Source organism: Bufo gargarizans, chromosome 6, assembly GCF_014858855.1.
Source record: "Bufo gargarizans isolate SCDJY-AF-19 chromosome 6, ASM1485885v1, whole genome shotgun sequence".
In the NCBI taxonomy this organism is placed as follows: Eukaryota; Metazoa; Chordata; class Amphibia; order Anura; family Bufonidae; genus Bufo; species Bufo gargarizans.
The window spans coordinates 104,099,514-104,119,675 of NC_058085.1; the positions used below are offsets into that span (position 1 = coordinate 104,099,514).

At 45.3% G+C, this 20,162-nt stretch overlaps 1 protein-coding gene across 4 annotated transcripts in view; it reads left to right on the forward strand.

Moving 5' to 3' along the window:
- Window positions 1-475: 475 nt before the first annotated feature.
- IFI35 (interferon induced protein 35) overlaps window positions 476-20,162 on the forward strand; it is a 74,005-nt gene continuing 54,318 nt past the window's right edge. For 2 of the 4 annotated variants that reach the window (XM_044298355.1, XM_044298357.1), the window contains exons 1-3: window positions 503-582; window positions 14,413-14,461; window positions 19,797-19,868. In XM_044298355.1, coding sequence (XP_044154290.1) covers window positions 518-582; window positions 14,413-14,461; window positions 19,797-19,868 — 186 coding nt within the window. In that variant the 5' untranslated portion in view covers window positions 503-517. Of the gene's footprint in view, window positions 583-14,412; window positions 14,462-19,796; window positions 19,869-20,162 lie in introns of all 4 variants that reach the window. The other 2 variants (XM_044298358.1, XM_044298356.1) reach the window with 2 other exon arrangements.

Below are 20,162 nucleotides of genomic sequence, written 5' to 3' on the forward strand. Positions count from 1 at the left end.
TAGCCATTTATATTGAAGGCTGTCCGAGCCGTTCCGCAAATTGCGGAAAGCACACGGACGCCATCCGTGTTTTGCGGATCTGCGATTTGCGAACCACGAAACACACCACGGTCGTGTGCATGAGGACCTAATAACTTTAATAGGGCCGCAAAAGATGCGGACAGCACTCCGTGTGCTGTTCGCATCCGTTGCTCCGTTCCGTGGCACCGCAAAAAAAATAGAACATGTCCTATTCTTGTCCGTTTTGCCAACAAGAATAGGCATTTCTACAATGGGCCACCTGTTCCGTTCCGCAAATTATGGAAGGCACACGGGCGGCTTCAGTTTTTTGCGGATCCACGGTTTGTGGACCGCAAAAAAGGGAACGGTCGTGTGCATGAGGCCTAAACTATTTATTGCACATGAATGTACCCTGAGCTGGGAAAGCGAGGCTCCTTCCCGTAGAGCGGCTGAGGAATGCAGGAAGCTGCATGCAGCTGTTTTTTCTATTAATGGCAGAGAATTTCCTGCAAGAGAAATGAAAGTGAAAGCTAACAGAGTGGGACACCAGGAAGACGACGGGACCGAGCTGACAGAGGAGAGGTACAGAAACGTCACTATTTCATCCGAATTCTTCCTATATTCCACAACACACCGGTTAGACTTGATGCCCTGTCTTTGTAGAGCCAGCCCCTGCCAGCACCAGGACCCCTTTAAAGGGAACCTGTCAGTCCCTGAGGGTAGCATAAGACAGACACAAAGGGGCACTTTTACTAAGGGACTTGCGACTATTTTAGCCATAAAATAGTCGCAAGTCCCCTTATTTTTTAAACAAGCTGTGCGACAATATTTAGTTGCCGGGTCCGTCAAATAGGTGTGTCGGGGGTCGTGCCAGGACCGGGTCTCAAGCTCTGGCAAATTTACAAACATTTATGCCTGGAGAGAGGTATAAATGTGAGCGTAAACTACGCCAGGCGCAGGGACTGCCACAGATGTGCCTGATTTATGACGAGGTGCACGCCTGGTGATAAATTAGACGAATCTAACGGCAGCGCATGGGGGAAACTATGACTGGCATAGAAAGGCGTTCTTAGTAAATGTGCCCCAAAGTTTTCAGCCACTGTAAAGCCTCATTCACACGTCAGTGTTTTGGTCAGTGATTTCCATCAGTGATTGTGAGCTAAAACCAGGATCGGAGTCTCCACAGACATAAGGTATAATGAAGAGATCTGCACTTGTTCTGTGTTTAGATCTGCGTCTGGTTTTGGCTCAAAATCACTGATGGAAATCACTGACCAAACACTGACGTGTGAATGAGGCATAAGGCTACTTTCACACTTCGCGTTTGGTGCGGATCCGTCATGGATCCGCACAAACGCTTCCGTTCAGATAATACAACCGCATGCATCCGTTCAAAACGGATCCATTTGTATTATCTGTAACATAGCCAAAACGGATCTGTTTTGAACACCACTGAAAGTCAATGGGGGACGGATCAGTTTTCTATTGTGCCATATTGTGTCAGTGAAAACGCTTTTGGTGTCCGCCTCCAGAGCCGAATGGAGCCAAACTGATGCATTCTGAATGGATAAGAATCCGCTCAGAATGTATTAGGGCAAATGGATCTGTGTTGGACCGCTTGTGAGAGCCCTGAACGGATCTCAGAAACGGAAACCAAAACGCCAGTGTGAAAGTAGCCTTACATATATGTGAATTTGCAGGGTATTCCTTGCAGTGCCAACGAGGAGGATTCATTATACACCCCTGATGATTGACAGCCCTATGTGCAGTAAGGTGGAGGTGTCAATCATTAGTGGGGGGGATGGAGCACCTGCATTCAGAACAGATCACACTCCTCCACACCGAAGGTAGTCTTGCTTTTATAGATGTGTTTGAAAAGGGAAATGGGGGATGTCTATGGGGCTGACAGCTTATCTACTGTGTTTGAGCAGCTTGGGTATGTGATGTCAGTCAGCAAGTGGAAAGGGGTGGTGGGGGTCAGTCCAGGCGGCATTACACTATATAATGGGGCGCCCTCCTATTGTATGATACATGCCATAAGAGGCTGAAAGGTCACTTTAATATGAATTATTTTATAGGGCTTGGGCCAGTGGCGTAGCTAGAAATGACTGGGCCCAACAGCAAAAAAAATTATAGGGCCCCCCCTCCCCCAGTAATTTTTTCGCAACCCCTTCCTTTCATGCCGCCCCCATTCCTGTGGCTAGTAAAGATCGCTCTCTCAGACCAGGGCCGGTGTTCTGCCGAAAGTCTATAGCGGAAGTCACGTGGTGCGCTGCGCAAGCGCACAAGCGTACTTCCACGAATCATCGGAATCATCGTCTTAAAGTGACAGTCATCTCCAGTAAAAGCGAGTCCGCGAGGGTACAAATTAATGTAGATTAATGAGCGCGGCGGGGGGGGGGGGGGGGGGGTATAGAGACTGTCACTTTAAGAAGTCTATACCCTTAAGTGGTGTGCGAACTACTGCAGTGGAGGCACCACGTGACTTCCGCTAAAGACTTTCGGCAAACTGAAGACTTTCGGCAGAACACCGGCACTGTATATAATTTCATTGTGTAATACTGTTGAGGCGGCCCTGACAAAATCTTTTAGTCCTCCTCCTCCTGGATGGGCCCCTTCTGGGTCAGGGCCCCAAAGCAGCCGCTTCCCTTATAGTTACGCCCCTGGCTTGGGTGACACGTGTAATGTTTGCTTGTGGAGTCACGATGTCAGATGGCACAACTGCAAATACTGTAGGATTTTTGGTTGGAAGTCAGAAGCGACTTCGCTATCATAGGCCACAATTAGCGTTTGAGCGAACTTGTTTTTTCTGCCGAGTACACGTGACGGAAATTCTGTAAGAGAAATCCGCTGTATAAATTGACATGCTGCAGATTTTTAAACCGCAACTTTTCTTTAGCGTTTTTTTTTTTTTTAATACAGCGTTTGAATGAGAATTCTGAAATTGTCTTCCACTTTGCTGGCACTGTGCTATGCTGCGGAATTTGCACACGGTAATCTGAATCTAATCAGTCACGTGTGGCCCCAGCCTTAATGGATAGGTATTTTAGCTGTTGGGCTTGAAAAATAATTGGGGTACGTTTATCAAGCTCGCCTGTTTTTAGGCGTAAAATCAGACAGGCCTTATTTGCTTCGGCTATCTTTCTTTTGGCGAGTATTTATTAAAAGTCGCACAGCAGTTGAATTCGATTCGGCGTATTTTTATTAGGGCTCATGCACGCCGTATATATTTTGCAGTCCGCAAAAAACTGATCCTGAGGATAGGTCATCCATATGTACTGGCTGTACAACCCCTTTGACGAGGCCCTTTCTCAGGCAGTCGGTTCGCCTAGACCAGGCATGCTCAACCTGCGGCCCTCCAGCTGTTGTTAAACTACCACTCCCACAGCTGGAGGGCCGCAGGTTGAGCATGCCTGGTCTAGATTGAAATGTTCTCCAGTCCTTGACTGGAGTACATTTAAAGGGGTTCTGCATTTTCTTTCTGATGATCTATCCTCTGCATCACTGGCCTGGGTGCAGCTAAGCCCTGTTCACTAGCCAGGCCAGTAATACTAGTCGTGATGTCACCGGGCCTGCGGTAAACGGAGAGAAGGCTGCAGCGCTACAGGAGCTCAAACAGCTGATCGGTGGGGGTCCTGGGTGTCGGATCCCCGACGATCAGATGCTGATGATCTATTCAGAGGATAGATCATCAGAAAGAAAAATCTGCAGAACCCCTTTAAAGCATTATTATTTATGCCTGAAATAGTGTAAATGATGAATTTGCTGGGGCTGCCCGCTTTAAAGGGATATTCTGGTTATATAAAGTTATGCCCTATCCACGGGATATTAGATTGGTGGGGGCATGCGCAAGGCTGTTCCATTCATTTTTATGGGAATTTTGCAGATAGAGTGATAAGTGGGGGTCCCCATTTTGGATCAAAGGCCGAATGCACACGTCCGTGAGCGGTCCGTGGTAACACTGTCTGGATTCCTACTGAGAGCAGGAGCGCACGGCGTCATTGGTTGCTATGACGCCGTGTGCTTCATGCCACCACTGCACTACAGTAATACACTTGTATAGATCATACCAGTGTATTACTGTAGTGCAGCGGCGGCACCAAGCGCACGGTGTCATAGCAACCAATGTCGCCATGCGCTCCTGCTGTCAGCAGGATGCCAGGCCGGGATACCACGGACCGCTCAAGGCCGTGTTCCACTGCCGTGTGCATTCGGCCTAATAGTTATCTCCTGCCCTGTGAATATGGGATAATTTCATATAACTGGTATACCCCTTTAACGTGTTTTACACTCTACTTTTTTGCTCATGCATTCAAACAAATTGCAACAAAACCGTACATGATTTTACCGCTGATTTGCTGTAGTTTTCCAATGGAGTTTTTGGGTGCATGGCTTGAACCCGCTGTACAATCTGGGCATGCGGCATCATAAAACTATGAAAACTGACCATATGCTCAAAACACATGTGATGAGTATTAGACTGCAGGTCGTCCAACCACTGGGACCCCAGCAATCCCGAGAATTGAGGTTCTTTTGTCTGAATGGAGCATGTTTATGGGATTAATGGCCGGATCCACGTGGCCATATCAGCATTTGTCCCATGTAAAGGTTGTTTTCTGCCCAGTGATTAAGATTCTATTATTAGGACAGGTTTTGGAGGGAAAATGTTCCACCGCTTTGCAGTGGGTCGCTGGGCATTCTGCCCAGTGATGGCCGTGATTGACTGAGGTCTGGGCCTTTTATGTTCCAGGGTTTCGGGTAGAGATACCTGCACCCTGGTAACAGGTGCCTGATTGGTGGGGGGGGTTAAGGAGTGGCGCTATAAGTGTCCTGGCTCCGCGGGCTGGCTTGCCTTTTGTCTGTACCAGCCTGTGGAGCCCTGGATCTGTGTGCCCCTGCCCCCACCCCTATTGAAAGGGTAATGGTTTTTGGTGTGTTTGGCAGTGATGGCCAGTTCGCAGTGTTCGCCCGCGAACATATGCGGCCTGCCATCTTGATTCACAAGTCCGGCGATGCACAGTTAAGCCCTTGCCTGTGCCGCCAGCCTGTCTGAAATCAAATGCGGTCACCGGGAGCAGGCAGTTCCGAGAACAGCCGCCGGGGGCCTTCATTGGGCTGTTCTCGGAACTGCCTGCTCCCGGTGACCGCATTTGTTTCAGACCGGCACAGGTAAGGGCTTGCCTGTGCATCACCGGACTTGTGAGTCAAGATGGCAGCCCGCATGTGTTCGCGGGCGAACACTGCGAACTGGCCATCACTGGTGTTTGGGTGGTATTACATAGGTCATCCTGTTTATAGGATGGACTCCGAAGTTATTATTATTATGGTTGAATCTGACTTTATGACTAGGCTCTAAAATATGTTATGGTTATTTGGTTAATTATGAGTTAATAAACAGACCATGGCCATCGGTTTACATCCACTCTCGTGTGTTATGTTTTTATTTATATTAATGTATACATTTTGGGATGTTTGTGTATGGGACATATATGCTGTATGATTGCCATGGAGCAATGGCTACATTAGCCCCATTAACATTATGGAGCAGTGGCCCAACATGTGCACCACCGGTCAAATCGGAGAGGGGACCTTCCATTCTCAGGATTGCTTGGGGGGGTCCCAATGCTCGGATCCTCCATGCTCCTATTTGCATCACCTTTCCTGTGTATTGGCGATAAATATTGTTTGTGAGCTAACCCTTTAAGGACCACAGGTTTATACCCCCTAGTGACCAGGCCCTTTTTTACAAATCGGCACTTCACAACTTTAACAGTTTATCGCTCGGTCATGCAACTTGGCACCCAAATGAATTTTACCTCCTTTTCTTCTCACAAATACAGCTTTCTTTTGGTGGTATTTGATTGCTGTTGAGATTTTTTGTTTTTTCTGATATTAATCAAAAAAGACTTTTTCTAGTAAAATTGTTCAAATATAATTACATTTCTATACAAGTTTGTGTCAGAATTTATTGTGCTACATGTCTTTTGATAAAAAAAATCCAATAAGTATATATTTATTGTTTGCACAAAAGTTATAGCGTTTACAAACTATGGTACAAAAATATGAATTTCCGCATTTTGAAGAAGCTCTGACTTTCTGAGCACCTGTCATGTTTCTTGAGGTGCTAGAATGCCAGGATAGTATAAATACCCCCCAAATTACCCCATTTTAGAAAGAAGACACCCCAAAGTATTCGCAGAGGGGCATGGTGAGTTCATGTATGATTAAAAATTTTTTCCCAAGTTAGCAGAAAATGACACTTTCTAAAGGAAAAAAAAATAATAATAAAGTTTCCATTTCTGCTAACTTCTGGCAAAAAAATAAAATCTCCCACGGACTCACTATGCCCCTCAGTGAATACCGTGGGGTGTCTACTTTCCGAAATGGGGTCATTTGTGGGGTGTGTTTACTGTTCTGGCATTTTGGGCGGGGGTAAATTGTGAGCAACCCTGTAAAGCCTAACCCTGGGTTCACACCTGAGCGTTTTACAGCGCGTTCAAACGCGCTGTAAAACGCTTAAGACATGAAAACCAATGCTTCCCTATGGGAAGGGTTCACACCTGGGCGTTTTACAGCGCGTACGAACGCGCTGTAAAACGCCCGACGCTCAAACAAGTACTTGAGCTTCTTTGGGGCGTTTTGACGCGCGTTTGTGGCCATAGGACACTGCAGTCAATGACACAAACGCGCGTCAAACGCGCGTTTACTATTGCAAAAAACGCGCATAAAAACGCGCGACACAAACGCGCGTAAAACGCGCGTTTGAGGAACGCTCAGGTGTGAACCCAGGGTAAAGGTACTCATTGGACTTTCGGCCCCTTTACGCACTTAGGCTGCAAAAAAGTGTCACACATGTGGTATCGCCGTACTCAGAAGTAGGGCAATGTGTTTTGGGGTGTATTTTCACATATACCCATGCTGGGTGGAAGAAATATTTCTGTAAATTGACAACTTTGTATAAAAGATTTTTAAAAGTTGTAATTTACAGAGATATTTACACCCCAAAACACATTGCCCTACTTGTCCTGAGTACGGCGATACCACATGTGTGACACTTTTTTGCAGCCTAGGTGCACAAAGGGGCCCAAATTCCAATGAGTACCTTTAGAATTTCACAGGGCATTTTTACGCATTTGGACTCCAAACTACTTCTCACGCTTTAGGGCCCCTAAAATGCCAGGGCAGTATAAATACCCCACAAGTGACCCCATTTTGGAAAGAAGGCAACCCAAGGTATTCCGTGAGGGGTATGGTGAGTTCATGTAAGATTTAATTTTTTGTCACAAGTTAGTGGAATATGAGACTCTGTAAAAAAAATATAAAAAAAATATCCGCTAACTTGTGCCCAAAAAACAATCTTCTATGAACTCGCCATGCCACTCAAAAGTGATCTTTATAGCGCCGCAGCGATTTTACGTTGTTTTTGCAGTGATCAGAAAAAAAACAATTCTGCCACTGCGGTGGGGCGGACTGAACGCAAGTGTGGGCACAAGATCAGGCCTGATCGAGCGAACACTGCATTTTTTGTAGAGCCTAAGGTGACCCTATTGTACTGATATAGATCTGATTGCGATCAGTCTTGATCACTTACAGATACTATATAGTACTAGTGCTGATTAGCAACAGCGATTACGCTAATCAGCGACTAATCAGTGACTGCGGTGCGGTGCGGTGGGCTGCGCTCTAACTACCTAACAAGTAGCTAACTAACTGGCGGTGATAAGGGAGCCTTACAGGGAGGTGATCAATTACAGGGGGGTGATCAGGGAGTCTATATGGGGTGATCAGGGGTTAATAAGGGGTTAATAAGTGATGGGGGGTGTAATGTGTGTGTGGTGCTTAGTGCTACTTTCAGAGCTACCTGTGTCTTCTGGTGGTCGATCCAAGCAAAAGGGACCACCAGAGGAGCAGGTAGCAGGTATATCAGACGCTGTTAACAAAATAGCGTCTGATATACCTATTTGATTGGTTCTTTTAAAAATCTACAGCCTGCCAGCCAATGATCAGCGCTGGCAGGCTGTAGTTAAACTTGAATACTGTGCAATCCTGTGAGCGCGCGTTCACAGGAAATCTCAGGTGTCTCACGAGATGATGCCAATAGGCGTCACTAAGACCTGAGAGCGCTGCCGTCTGGACGCCTATCGGCGTTACCGTGACGGCAAGCGGTTAAAATGTGGCAGCCATAGGCTAGCTGGTGGTTAATAAGCCAGTGTTTTGTTTTGTTTTTTAACATTTTTTAATGTTGAGACTGCTTAAAGGACAAAGTTAAAATATGCCATACTTTGCCACATTTTGTTGAAAAATGCAAAACTTTCTAGTGAATTTCATAATTCACTATAGACTTTAAGGGTACGTTCACCTATTCACCATAGGTCATCAATATAAGATCGATGGAGGTCTTACTCCTGGCACACTTGTCGATTAGCGGTTTAAAGAGGCTGCGGCCTCCTCGCAGCTTACTAAGCACAGCGCCGTCTATTGTATAGTGGCTGTGCTTGGTATTGCAGCTCAGCCCCATTCACTTGTGCCTAGGTCATGTGAATGATGAACATGACATCACAGGTCTAGTAAGAGGCTGCGGCGTTCACCGGGGCACCACCATCTCTTCAAAAAGCTAATCGGTGTGGGTGACGGGAGTCAGCCCCCCCCACTGATCTGATATTGATTAACTATCCTGAGAATAAAAAAACTATAGGGCAGATGGAGTAGGAATTTGCGCTACCCGAAAAAAAAGTTGCGAATGTATTTCAGTCCACTGGTTGCATACAAACTGATGGAGCCTGTAATAAATATGAGTATACGTTAGACTGAAAATCCATAGGTATTTTATGCCACGCATCTTTGCGACATTTTGTAAATTTGTCCTAATAAAACTGGCTTCAAACCCAGCAGACACTCTAAAAAAAAATATGCCAAGAGTTGCATTGTCCCCTTAGGCCTCATGCACATGACCGTTTCCATGTTCCAGTCCACAAACAGGGCCATGTCTACCATTGTGTGGCATCCCCTCTTCTTTTAACAGTCTGCAGATATGGAGATGCGAAATGGTGCGGAACGGAAGCACTATGGAGTGCTTCAGTGGGATTTCGTCCCATACTTCTACATGTTCCGCAAAAAGATAGAACATGTCCTATATTTTTGCAGAACGGCTGGATCGGGGACCTATTAACGTGAATGGGTCCGCAATCCGCTGCGGCTGCCCCACGGTCGGTGTTTGTGCAAAATGCGGGCCGCAGCACGGCCACGGGGCGCACACGTTCGTGTGCAGGAGGTCTAAGGCAGACAATGTGGAGAAGCGGCTGGACACAAACCACTGCATGATAGATTCACGCCGGAGATGTTAAAGTAACCTCACTGTAACAGGGAATCAAGGCTGGCGTATAAAAATTGTTGCAATCTTTACTCCAGTAAAGTGGTGCCATAGAAAGTGGAGTAACATCTGAAGACAGAAGTGTTGGGTAACTGCACATTGATGCGGATTTTTGTGTTCAACAACGGCAGCATAATACAGTACTAGCAAAGTGAATGAGATTTGCCAAATCTCATGTGCACATTGCGTATTTTGTATGTGCGGAAATTTAACAGCCATGTGGATTTTAAATTCTGCAGCATGTCATTTGTTTCTGCGATTCTGTACCTTATATTTATATTGGTTTCCCTTAAAGGGCTTCTGTCACCCCCAAAACTCATTTTTCATTTTTGAGCATATTAAAATCCTTATTGGACAACTATTACCTATATAGGGCTCTTACCTTGTTCTTTAGCTTGGTTTCACAAAAAATTGATCTTTTAAAATATGCAAATGACTTTACTACCAGCAAGCAGGGCGTCTACTTGCTGGTAGCCGTCGCATCCTCCTTTCAAAAAAACGCCCCCTCCTCCTGCTGATTGACAGGGCCAGGGAGCACTCTCCTCCTCCAGCTGGCCCTGTCTGCAATTCAATTCGGCGCAGGCGCTCTGAGAGAAGTACGCTCGCTTCCTCAGCACTCCCTCAGTGCGCCTGCGCCGATGACGTCTTCTCTTTCGTGTGACTACAGTAATACACTCGTATAGATCATACCAGTGTATTACTGTAGTGCAGCGGCGGCACGAAGCGCACAGCGTCAAAGCAACCAATGACGCCGTGCGCTCCTGCTGTCAGCAGGATGCCAGGCCGGGATACCATGGACCGCTCACGGCTATGTGCATTTCGCCTTACCGTGGACTGATGAACAGCAAGGCTTTTGGAGATACTTTTATAACCCTTTCCAGCTTTATGCAAGTCAACAATTCTTAATCGTAGGTCTTCTGAGAGCTCTTTTGTGCGAGGCATCATTCACATGCTTCTTGTGAAAAGCAAACCCAGAACTGGTGTATGTCATTAATTAGTCTAGGGGTTCACATACTTTTTCCACCTGCACTGTGAATGTTTACATGGTGTGTTAAATAAAAACATGGTAACATTTAATTCTTTGTGTGTTATTAGTTAAGCAGACTGTGATTGTCTATTGTTGTGACTTAGATGAAGATCAGATCACATTTTATGACCAATTTGTGCAGAAATCCATATCATTCCAAAGGGTTCACATACTTTTTCTTGCAACTGTATATGGTTGTCACCTAACAATACTTGCCTGCTGTTCAAGACAATCTACTGTGAATTCATCTCCAACCTATTTGTTACTATTTTTTTCACCAATTTTGAGTGCCATACAATAAATCCACATAGCATATTATACTTGATTGAGTGTGTGTGGTTCTCTCAACTCAAGTATTTATGGGCACAGTGCCGTACACCACGGCACCTCAAAAATATAGGAGTGCAGATTCCTTTTCTTTCTACTATTGCGGAAAATAATAGGCATTGTTACAGTGGGTCAGCAAAAAAAAAACCAGGTGCAACATGGACAACACAAGGACGTCTTCCATATTTTTGGGGGATCTGAGTTTTGCAGATCGCAAAATACATACAGTCGTGTCAATGCACCCTTATGTGTGAATTTTATTGTGTTTTTGATGCGATTTTAATGCGGATTTTCTGCATACAACTACATATCATGTGCGGATACCCTTAGGTCTCTTTCACACGAATTATACGGATTAGCTCAGGATGCGTTCAGTGAAACTCGCACCATTTTGCAAGCAAGTTCAGTCAGTTTTGTCTGCGATTGCGTTCAGTTGTTCCTTTTTTCCGCTAGAGTGCAATGCGTTTTGATGCGTTTTTCACGCGCGTGATAAAAAACTGAAGGTTTAGGGTCCATTCATCCGTCCATCCGTGGATCTGCAAAACACGGACATCGGCGATGTGCGTTCCGCATTTTGCAGACCGCACATCGACGGCACTTAATAGAAAATGCCTATTCTTGTCCGCAATTGCGGACAAGAATAGGACATGTTGCTTTTTTTTTTTTTTCGGGAACGGAAATGCGGTCCCAGAAGTGCTGCCCCATAGAAATGAATGGGTCCGCAATTCCGTTCCGCAAAATGCGTAACGAAATTGCGGACGTGTAAATGGACCCTTACAATCAACATCTCCTAGCAACCATCAGTGAAAAACGCATTGCATCCGCACTTGCTTCCGGAAGCAAATCGTTTTTCACTGAAGCCCCATTCACTTCTATCGGGCCAGGGCTGCTTGAAAATGCAGAATATAGAACATGCTGCGTTTTTCACACAACACAGAACTGATGCGTGAAAAAAATGTACACAGACCCATTGAAATGAATGGGCCAGGATTCAGTGCGGGTGCTATGCGTTCACGTCACGCATCGCACCCACGCAGAAAACTTGTTCGTGTGAAAAGGGCCTTAGACTTAAAGTCTTGATAAGCCTGAGGGACAAAACTAGGGGCTCAAGTACCAATCTGCGGCTAATTGTTTTCCACTAAGCCACACCTCTGCTCACTGACCATCTATACACGCCCAATCCTGCCCAGTCCTCTTTGTGCCCCCACACAGTAGAAAGCCCCTCTAGTGCCCCTTCACAATAATAGTGCCCCTACATAATACTGCTGCCTCCTTCAAATGTGCCACCCCCTTAGTGCCCCTTCACAATAGTGTTGCCCCTCTAGTGCCCCTACATAATACTGCTGTCTCCTTACAAAAGTGCCACCCCCTTAGTGCCCCTTCACAGTTGTGCTGTCCACTTGTTGCCCCTTAAATAAAATAAAGGACCACTGCTCACCTATCCCTCCCTGGTGAACAGAGCACGTCATCCCTGACCTGGGCTGTGCACAACAGGCGCGTTGATGCCACTGTCCCCTTAACATTGTCCAAAATTTTATACATTTGGCTCAAATTCTGGCAGTGCAGACTCCTGCTAAATTGACGTTAACATTTCTCCTTGGGATACATCACCCCCTGTATGTAATTCCAGCCTGCTTTACCTGCAGGTTACTGGCACAAGCACTACAGCCTATCTGCAGTCATACAATAGAGCTCTGTGGAGGCCTATTGTTTACTAAGGGCAAACATTTCACAAATGTAGTCAGCCAGCCACGCAAAACGTCACCTGATCCCACTGCTCCAGTGGAATCTGCTGACGGTGATGTGTAGGGGTGCAACGTGCCTGGCAGGGAAGCAAGTTTCGGTCATGTTGGATCTCGGTATTTTTAATCATTTGTTTCCCCACCTCCGGTTGTGTCTGACAGCCGCCCCTCCTTCTCCTTTCTGTTGTAGTAGGGAGGTGAATGACTGGCAGATGTCTCACTGGCACCTAGTATGTATAGTCATCCTCGGTGAAATGTTGTACATGGTGCTATTATCTTGTTTATTATATACATTATTGCTGATACCTCTTAAAAAAGGTAAGCTATTACCTCCGGAAGCGTCCGACGGCCCCATCACTTCCATTCTTGGCAGCAAAGGGACCATGGGTGCGTGTTCACCATTAAATAGAATGGCAATATAATTAATACAGTAAGAGTCTGGTTTTAACATTTTTTTGTCCGCGATATGACCGCAATGCTGGAACTTTCTGTGTTTCCAATGAATTAGACAGTTACATGGGCCGACTCAGGAGGCAATTATCGTGAACGAACCATTTGTTCCCAATAATTGCCTTCTTGTCAGAGATGGTAAGAGTTACATTTGCATTCAGCAATCACTTCCGCTGTATGGGGATGAGCAATCACTACTGTTATCATTCGTCTTCTAGTGAATCACTGTTTACACAGGACACCCTGCTGCACGAAACAATGAGGGTCATTTACTAAGACCGGCTTTTTACGCTGGTCTTTGTTTCCTATTTGCTCTGGCTTTGCCAGCATTAGATGCGCCTAATTTATGTCAAGGCATGCTCCTCGTCCTAAATCGGGCGCACCTTCAACAGTCCAATGAGCTCATTCACCAAAGTATTTCCACCAGTTTTTAGTCAAAAAAATTGGGTTTTCGATTGTCTTATTTTTTAGTCACATTTAGTACTGCTTTGGAGGCTTTCGCTCCTCGTTTGACTATTTAGATTTTTTTAGACTAATTCAGAAGTTTTATAACTTTTGCGACCTGTTTATGTAGGTGCGCCTTTTTTTTGCCTTTGAATTTGTTGCAGAAACCCCACCCCAGGGCTGGCGTCCTTTCTTTGTATTTTCCAGGAGACGTGCAGCTTTTCTCCGCAAAGATGCAACTTTTTTCATGCACAAATAGATTAGACCAGTCTATGTGACTTTGAACCTGTCAGACTGATAACAATACGCCTAGTGTGACTCAGGAAGAGCTGTGTGACTTTTAATAAATACTCGGCCAAAGAAAGACAGCCAAATGAAATACACCAGACTAATTTTACGCCTAAAAACAAGCAAGCTAGAAAAATGTGCCCCCATGTGCCTGGAGTAGTTTCTCGCTGAGATCTACGCCGGTTTTCAGGAGTAAATTTTGGTAAGGCCCGACCTGGCATCCATCACACCATCAAATACGGCAAAAAAACACCCATGGAACAAAATATTGTCGTGTGGACGTTCAAAAATGGGGTTGTGCAACATTTTTACCGCCAAAAACTGGCGTAAAAATGTTTTTAAATGACACCCAATGATTTTTGTGACAACATCAACCATGCTTTCACCCTTTGAACGAGCATTTGCTCTGCACAGGGCAATTATCGGGAACAAGTGTTCCTAGAAACTTTCATTCCAGATAATGTAAAGGTGCCTTAAGGGGGCTCCTACCTGGAGGCACCTGAAATGAAGAAGAGCACACCATGCGTGTTCAGTGTCATCTCCTTTCACTGCTATGGGGCTTCCAAAAGTACCAACCGACGGCTGTTTTTAGAAGGCCCATAGCAGTGAATGGAGCACAAGTGGCTTCACCCCTTCATATAGTTGATCAGCAGGGTTACCAGGAGTCGGACCCCCGCCGAACTGAGCATAGGTCATCAGTACTTTTGCACTGCACAAGTCCTTTAATAATTTTCTTACTAAACTGATTTCTGATTTGATTACAGATATCATTGCGGTCGTGCTGAAAGTACTAAGATGGCGTCCAGCAAAGAGGTAAAATTAAAATAAATGTTTACAACCTTGTGACACTTATCTGTGATACCAATTGCCTATTTTATAGTTTAAGTAGTAGAAGAGCTCATCATTGGGGACTGGGTATTGCGGATGTGCTAGCGGCCATCTAGCAACCCATGTCCTCAGCTCTATACACAAAATCCCAGTGACAGGTTCCCTTTAAGGAGTAGAAGAGCTCAATGATTTGTATGTTCAAATGGCGGCATAATGTTTTTCTCTGGGCAGCCGGGCCAGGTAAGTTGTTTATCGGTGAATAGCGGCTATACCGATCCGTAAGGACCCCGTGTACCATATCTGCTGTCTCCATACAGCAGCATATTCTCTCATAGACACCATACTTCTACCAACATGTGGCATCCCATAGAACAATTTTATATGAAACAGATACATCATGGGTCCGAAGATTTCTATGGGGGTGGGTGGAATTTCAGATCCATAATATTAACATGCATGCAGGACTTTTTGTCCAGCCGAAAGCAGGCATTTATGTCAGAAAGCAGCCAGATACCAGTTGTAGACATTGGTGCGTGGCCCCAGCCGAATATGGTGAACTCGGATCAAGCTGCCAGAATTCACATCACATATGTGAACTTAGCCTTAGTAAATCTGTGCCATAGTTTACATAGAGCCAGCGCATGCGCAGCCACGGTATCACAGTCACATACATGGACACAAAAACCACATAGCCTACTAATATAACCCTATTATAGGCGATGGGAAGTTATTAATATGTTGCGTCATTTCATAGTTAACAACATATCTGTTTCTGTGACTTCCGGTGCAGAAATGATGCGGATTTGCAGTAGATTTCACACTTTCCATTGCCCTGCGGCCGGGCGGGACAAGGATGGTATCTGATAGTTTGAAATGCGGGCGGGGTAAAATTGCAGGGTGATGCTAATGGCTGCAGTGCCTGTGGCTGGCTGTTTAGTGACACATTAGCATTCGTCCCAGGGGGGGGGAAGGATAGTGAAACCAATTTTTACCTTTATGGTATGGGGGAGTATTTCTGCAGGACAACGTTTTTTGATGGCCTAAAGCTAGGATAGAAGAACAAAGCATTGAGCATATGAGCAAGGCGTGGGCTCCGGGTCATTGCTTTCTAGATAATGGATTAATGTCTTGAAGTACGTATGATGCAGATTACAGTTGTCTTAATCTCATTAGCTGTAGGCACTTCCGTAGGGTTAAGGCAGATTTACCGTATTATTCCGTATTAGGCCTCATGCCCACGACTGAATCCGTTTTGTAGTCTGCAAATTGTATATTCGCAAAATGAGGATACGGTCTGTGTGCCGTCCGCATTTTTGGGGGCCGACCAATTCACTTCAGTGGGTCCGTGGTCTGCATTTTGCAGACATATAGTATCTTTCCGCGGAACGGACACATGGATGCGGAAAGCACAAGGATGATCGGTGTGCTTTGCACATCTGAATGCCCTTTCTATTTTTGGGTGTAAAATGTGGACCATAAACCTACGGAAGTCAATGGATACGCAAAAAATGCGTATGCAACACGTACAAGTATCTGTATTTTGTGGATCCGCAATTTGTGGAAATACATATGGTCGTGTGCATAAGGCCATAGCCAGTTGATAAATTTACCTGTTTAGTAAGGCTGGCTGCACCCTTCTGTTTCCAACACAACCCCCCTCCCCAACTTCTCCCATACCCACTTGGCCTAGCATGTGTTATAATCGGGGAGAGGGCAATAAACCTCTGCCAGACATCTCTGGCAACGGTTTATCTCTCTTGAGAACAAAAGGATCGGGCATCCTGAAATCCAAGATGTCTGTCTCTATTTTTCAGAGACAGATTATCTGAGCCCTGGCCATAACTGACGGTCCTCAGTTGCTATGATATTGATGGATCAAGGCTCATGTGCTCCACAACAGTGTTGGTAAGTATGCGTCTGGTGCAGGGTTCAACAACCTCAGGCACTCCAGCTGTTGTGAAACTACAACTCTCAACATGCTCCGTTCACTTCTGTGGGAGTTCCGAGAACAACTGATTAAAGAGGTTGTCTCACTTCATCAAGTTACATTTATCATGTAGAGAAAGTTAATACAAGGCACTTCCTAATGTACTGTGATTGTCCATGTTGCTTCCTTTGCTGGCTGGATTCATTTTCCCATCACATTATACACTGCTCGTTTCCATGGTTATAGCCACCCTGCAGTCCATCAGCGGTGGCCGTGCTTAAACACTATAGGAAAAGGTGCTGACCTATGTGCACTATGGTGGCCCTGGCCACCAGAGAGGTCGGTACTTTTTCCGATGTGCAAGCGTGACCACTGCTGCTAGAGAGCGCGGGTTTTCATAACCATGGAAATAAAAGTGTATTATGCAATGGAAAAATGAATCCAGCCAGCAAAGGAGGCAACATGGACACCACAATACATTAGTAAGTGCCTTGTATTAATTTTCTCTACATAATAAATGTCATTTGCTGAAGCAAGACAACGCCTTTCAGTGTGCATGCTGGGAGGTGTCTTTTCACAACAGCTGGAGTGATGGAGGCTTCTGACCCCTAATTTAGGGCTCATGCACAGTATTGCGGCCTGCAAACGGCGCGTCTGCAATATATGGGCACCGGCCGTGTCCGCTCCGTATCATTTACTTGAATGGGTCCGCAATCCATAAGATCTAGAGCAGAGGCACTACGAATGGCTTTTGTGGGATTTTGGTCCGTGCCTCCGCACCATAAAAATAGAACATGCAGATCGCGCAGTGATGGGTCCGCATCTGCAAATGGCAAGCACATGGCCGATGCCCGTGCATTGCGGATTGCCATTTGGAAGCAGGTGCAAATGTAAGCGAAATAGTACGCCAGCCACGGACTGCCTCAGATGTGTCTAATTTATGATAATGTGTACGCTGTATTTTCTAATAAAACGCGGTCCGGTTTCCTGATGCAATTTTGGAAGCCAAAATCAGGAGTGGATCCTAAAAGGAGAGAAAATATAATAGATACGACTTCTCTTTCTTGAATTAATTCCTAATTTTGGCTTCCAAAACTGTATAAGGAAACCTGACCGCGTGGCCGTACGCCTCATAAATTAGCGAACGCCTCATCATAAATTAGACACATCTGCAGCAGTCCGTGGCTGGCGTACTATTTCGCTTACATTTACGATCTATCCTCCCCTCTGTCACATGAAAATGCTGGTCAAAACTGTCTATTATATTTCCCGTTGCTTCTATAGCGCCCACATATCCAGCAGTGCTGTAGAAAGACTGTCACTATTAACATTTGTGTTCCAGTTTGTTTAAAATGGAGAGGATTTTCCCAAATAGCATGCAGCAAAATCCGACTTCTCTAGGTCTACATATGGGGTGGGTTACCAGCCTGAGGAATGGGGTTGAAGGTCACATAGGTGGAGCAGCTGGTACAATGATCAGCACAGAGGGAGGCACAGCTGTTGTCTAGCCTGCCTCATTCAGACAACTGTATGTTTGTGTATGCAGACCCATTCATTTCAATGGGGCCGTTCCGTGGCCCTGAAAAATAGAAAGAACATGTCCTATTCTTGTCCGCATAGCCATTTCTATTATAGGGCTGGCCGTTTCGTAAAATGCGGAACGTACACGGCCGGTATCTGTGTTTTGCAGATCAGCAGTTTGCTTGAGATGCATTGATTGAGGGTTCCTTCATACCGGCAGATAATCTGGCGAACAATCACCATTTCAAACATTGGTTCCAGATCATTGCCCCGTGTAAAGGTGCCTGCGACCACATCTTTTATGTGCACATAAAACTGATCATTTGTTGGCAGCCCATCTCCCCGTGTACACAGTGATGTGCTGCCTACAGAAATGGCCAAACGGACAATCCGAATATGTGAACGATTGTATATGCGACCATAGTTTAGGCAATTATCAGCCTATGTAAAGGGTCCTTAGATGAGCACAGTATTGAATTGCTATATCATTAATCAGTGTTTAAGGGTAGAAGAAACCTCAGCTTTACTGCTCCAAGGGTAAGGATTCTGTTTGTTGCCCTAGGCCTACATGTAATTGTCAACATCAAGATAGTAACGTACTGACATGCATCTAGCCCATGTCCTGTCAGCCCACCTCTGGAGTTAGGGCGGCCATACACATTCAATAGTCATCAGCTGACTGATTGTTTGGTCGACAGCTATCTCTCCCAAGTCTCCCATACACGTTTGGCTCAGCCAGACATGTAAGTGTATTCTATGGGGAGGGCAGAGTAAGCCAATGCCAGACACTTCTGGAGGTGGCCATTTACCTGGGGGAACAACAGGATTGGGTAAGAATATTCACTTTACTCGTCTGGAGGTCTCCACACACATAGACTGTTGGCCAAACCTGTAGTTCTCGATGAGTTTGGCTGATAGTATGGGGGCCTTTAAATTATAATCTGGCCAAACATAACCATTCAAAGTGATAACTGGAGCCCTCTAGCCTGCTTCGCCAAAGTCCTTGAAACCCCCAACATTCTGTCAACACAAGCTGAACAAAGAAGAAACTGGAGGGTCATTTTCTAATGGTCTGCAGATTAATGGACATAGTGGATCTAAATCAGGGAGAGAACGCTGATCTTCCCTTTTAAAATGCAGGGAGTGGAAATTCTGGTGGTACATCAGCACTTCAGTAATACAGAAGATAACCATGGGCATGGAGTTCCAGCTAGTACTTACTACTAGCGATTAAAACCTGCTGGGTCATGTACATTGATTATTCATTATGGCAGTAATTCTCAACCTTATTACCATGGGAGAATTCTTACAAATATGTCCACACCCCGGGAACCACCTGTTCCTACCTCAACTATTAGTGTATGGGAGGGTAAAGCATTGTATATTCTATCTGTTCCCTGCTGTGCCTGTACGCACACCAAGCAGGCCGGGATCAGTTTGCCAACGCTCATGTTAGGCTTTATGCAGAAGACTGTATTTGTTTTGTGGTCTGCAAATTGCTGATCCACGGAAGATGAATACAGGAATATAGTGTGCGTCCCGCCCTATTGTAAAAATGCCTATTCTTGTCCTAAAACGGACATAGGGCTGCATGGATGTGGACAGTACACTGATGACATCCATGTGCTGTCCACATTTTTTGTGGCCCTATAGAAATGAAAATATGGTTGTGGGCATAAGGCCTAAAAATGGCAGCCCTTCTAAATTAGGACTTCTTACCTACTGGGAAACCAGGATTTCAAAAAAAGTCAACATTTCCCAGTATGACTTACGGTTTGATTAGACCATTTACTATATCACTATATGATGTAGCTCAGTGTATGTGGGATAGCACCCTTATTTACTATTAGTTACACACATTTCATTTGTTAGATACCCTCTGATGGAGGCGACCCAGTGAAGCTCAAGATTACACTTCGCACTCAATGCCCTAGCCAGATGCAGGTATTGTGTTTAACTGCCAACACCCTGGGAGAGCTGTCATAACATGTGCCCCATCAGAAATAACTTTGTAATATTTAAAAGAAAAGTTCATATTCTTACAAGAGATGTTATTCATGGGTTGGTAATATACTCATCTAAAAATCTAGTGAGCATTTTAGTCAATCCAATTCTACAGCCTCAGAGGTAACGCCCTACAAGACAGAGACCAAGCAGTTTTGGAAGCAGCTGTACAAAAGCAATCTGTCCACCTGTGGCTGAAAAATGTTTGCCCAAGGTGAGGCCATACACCTGCAG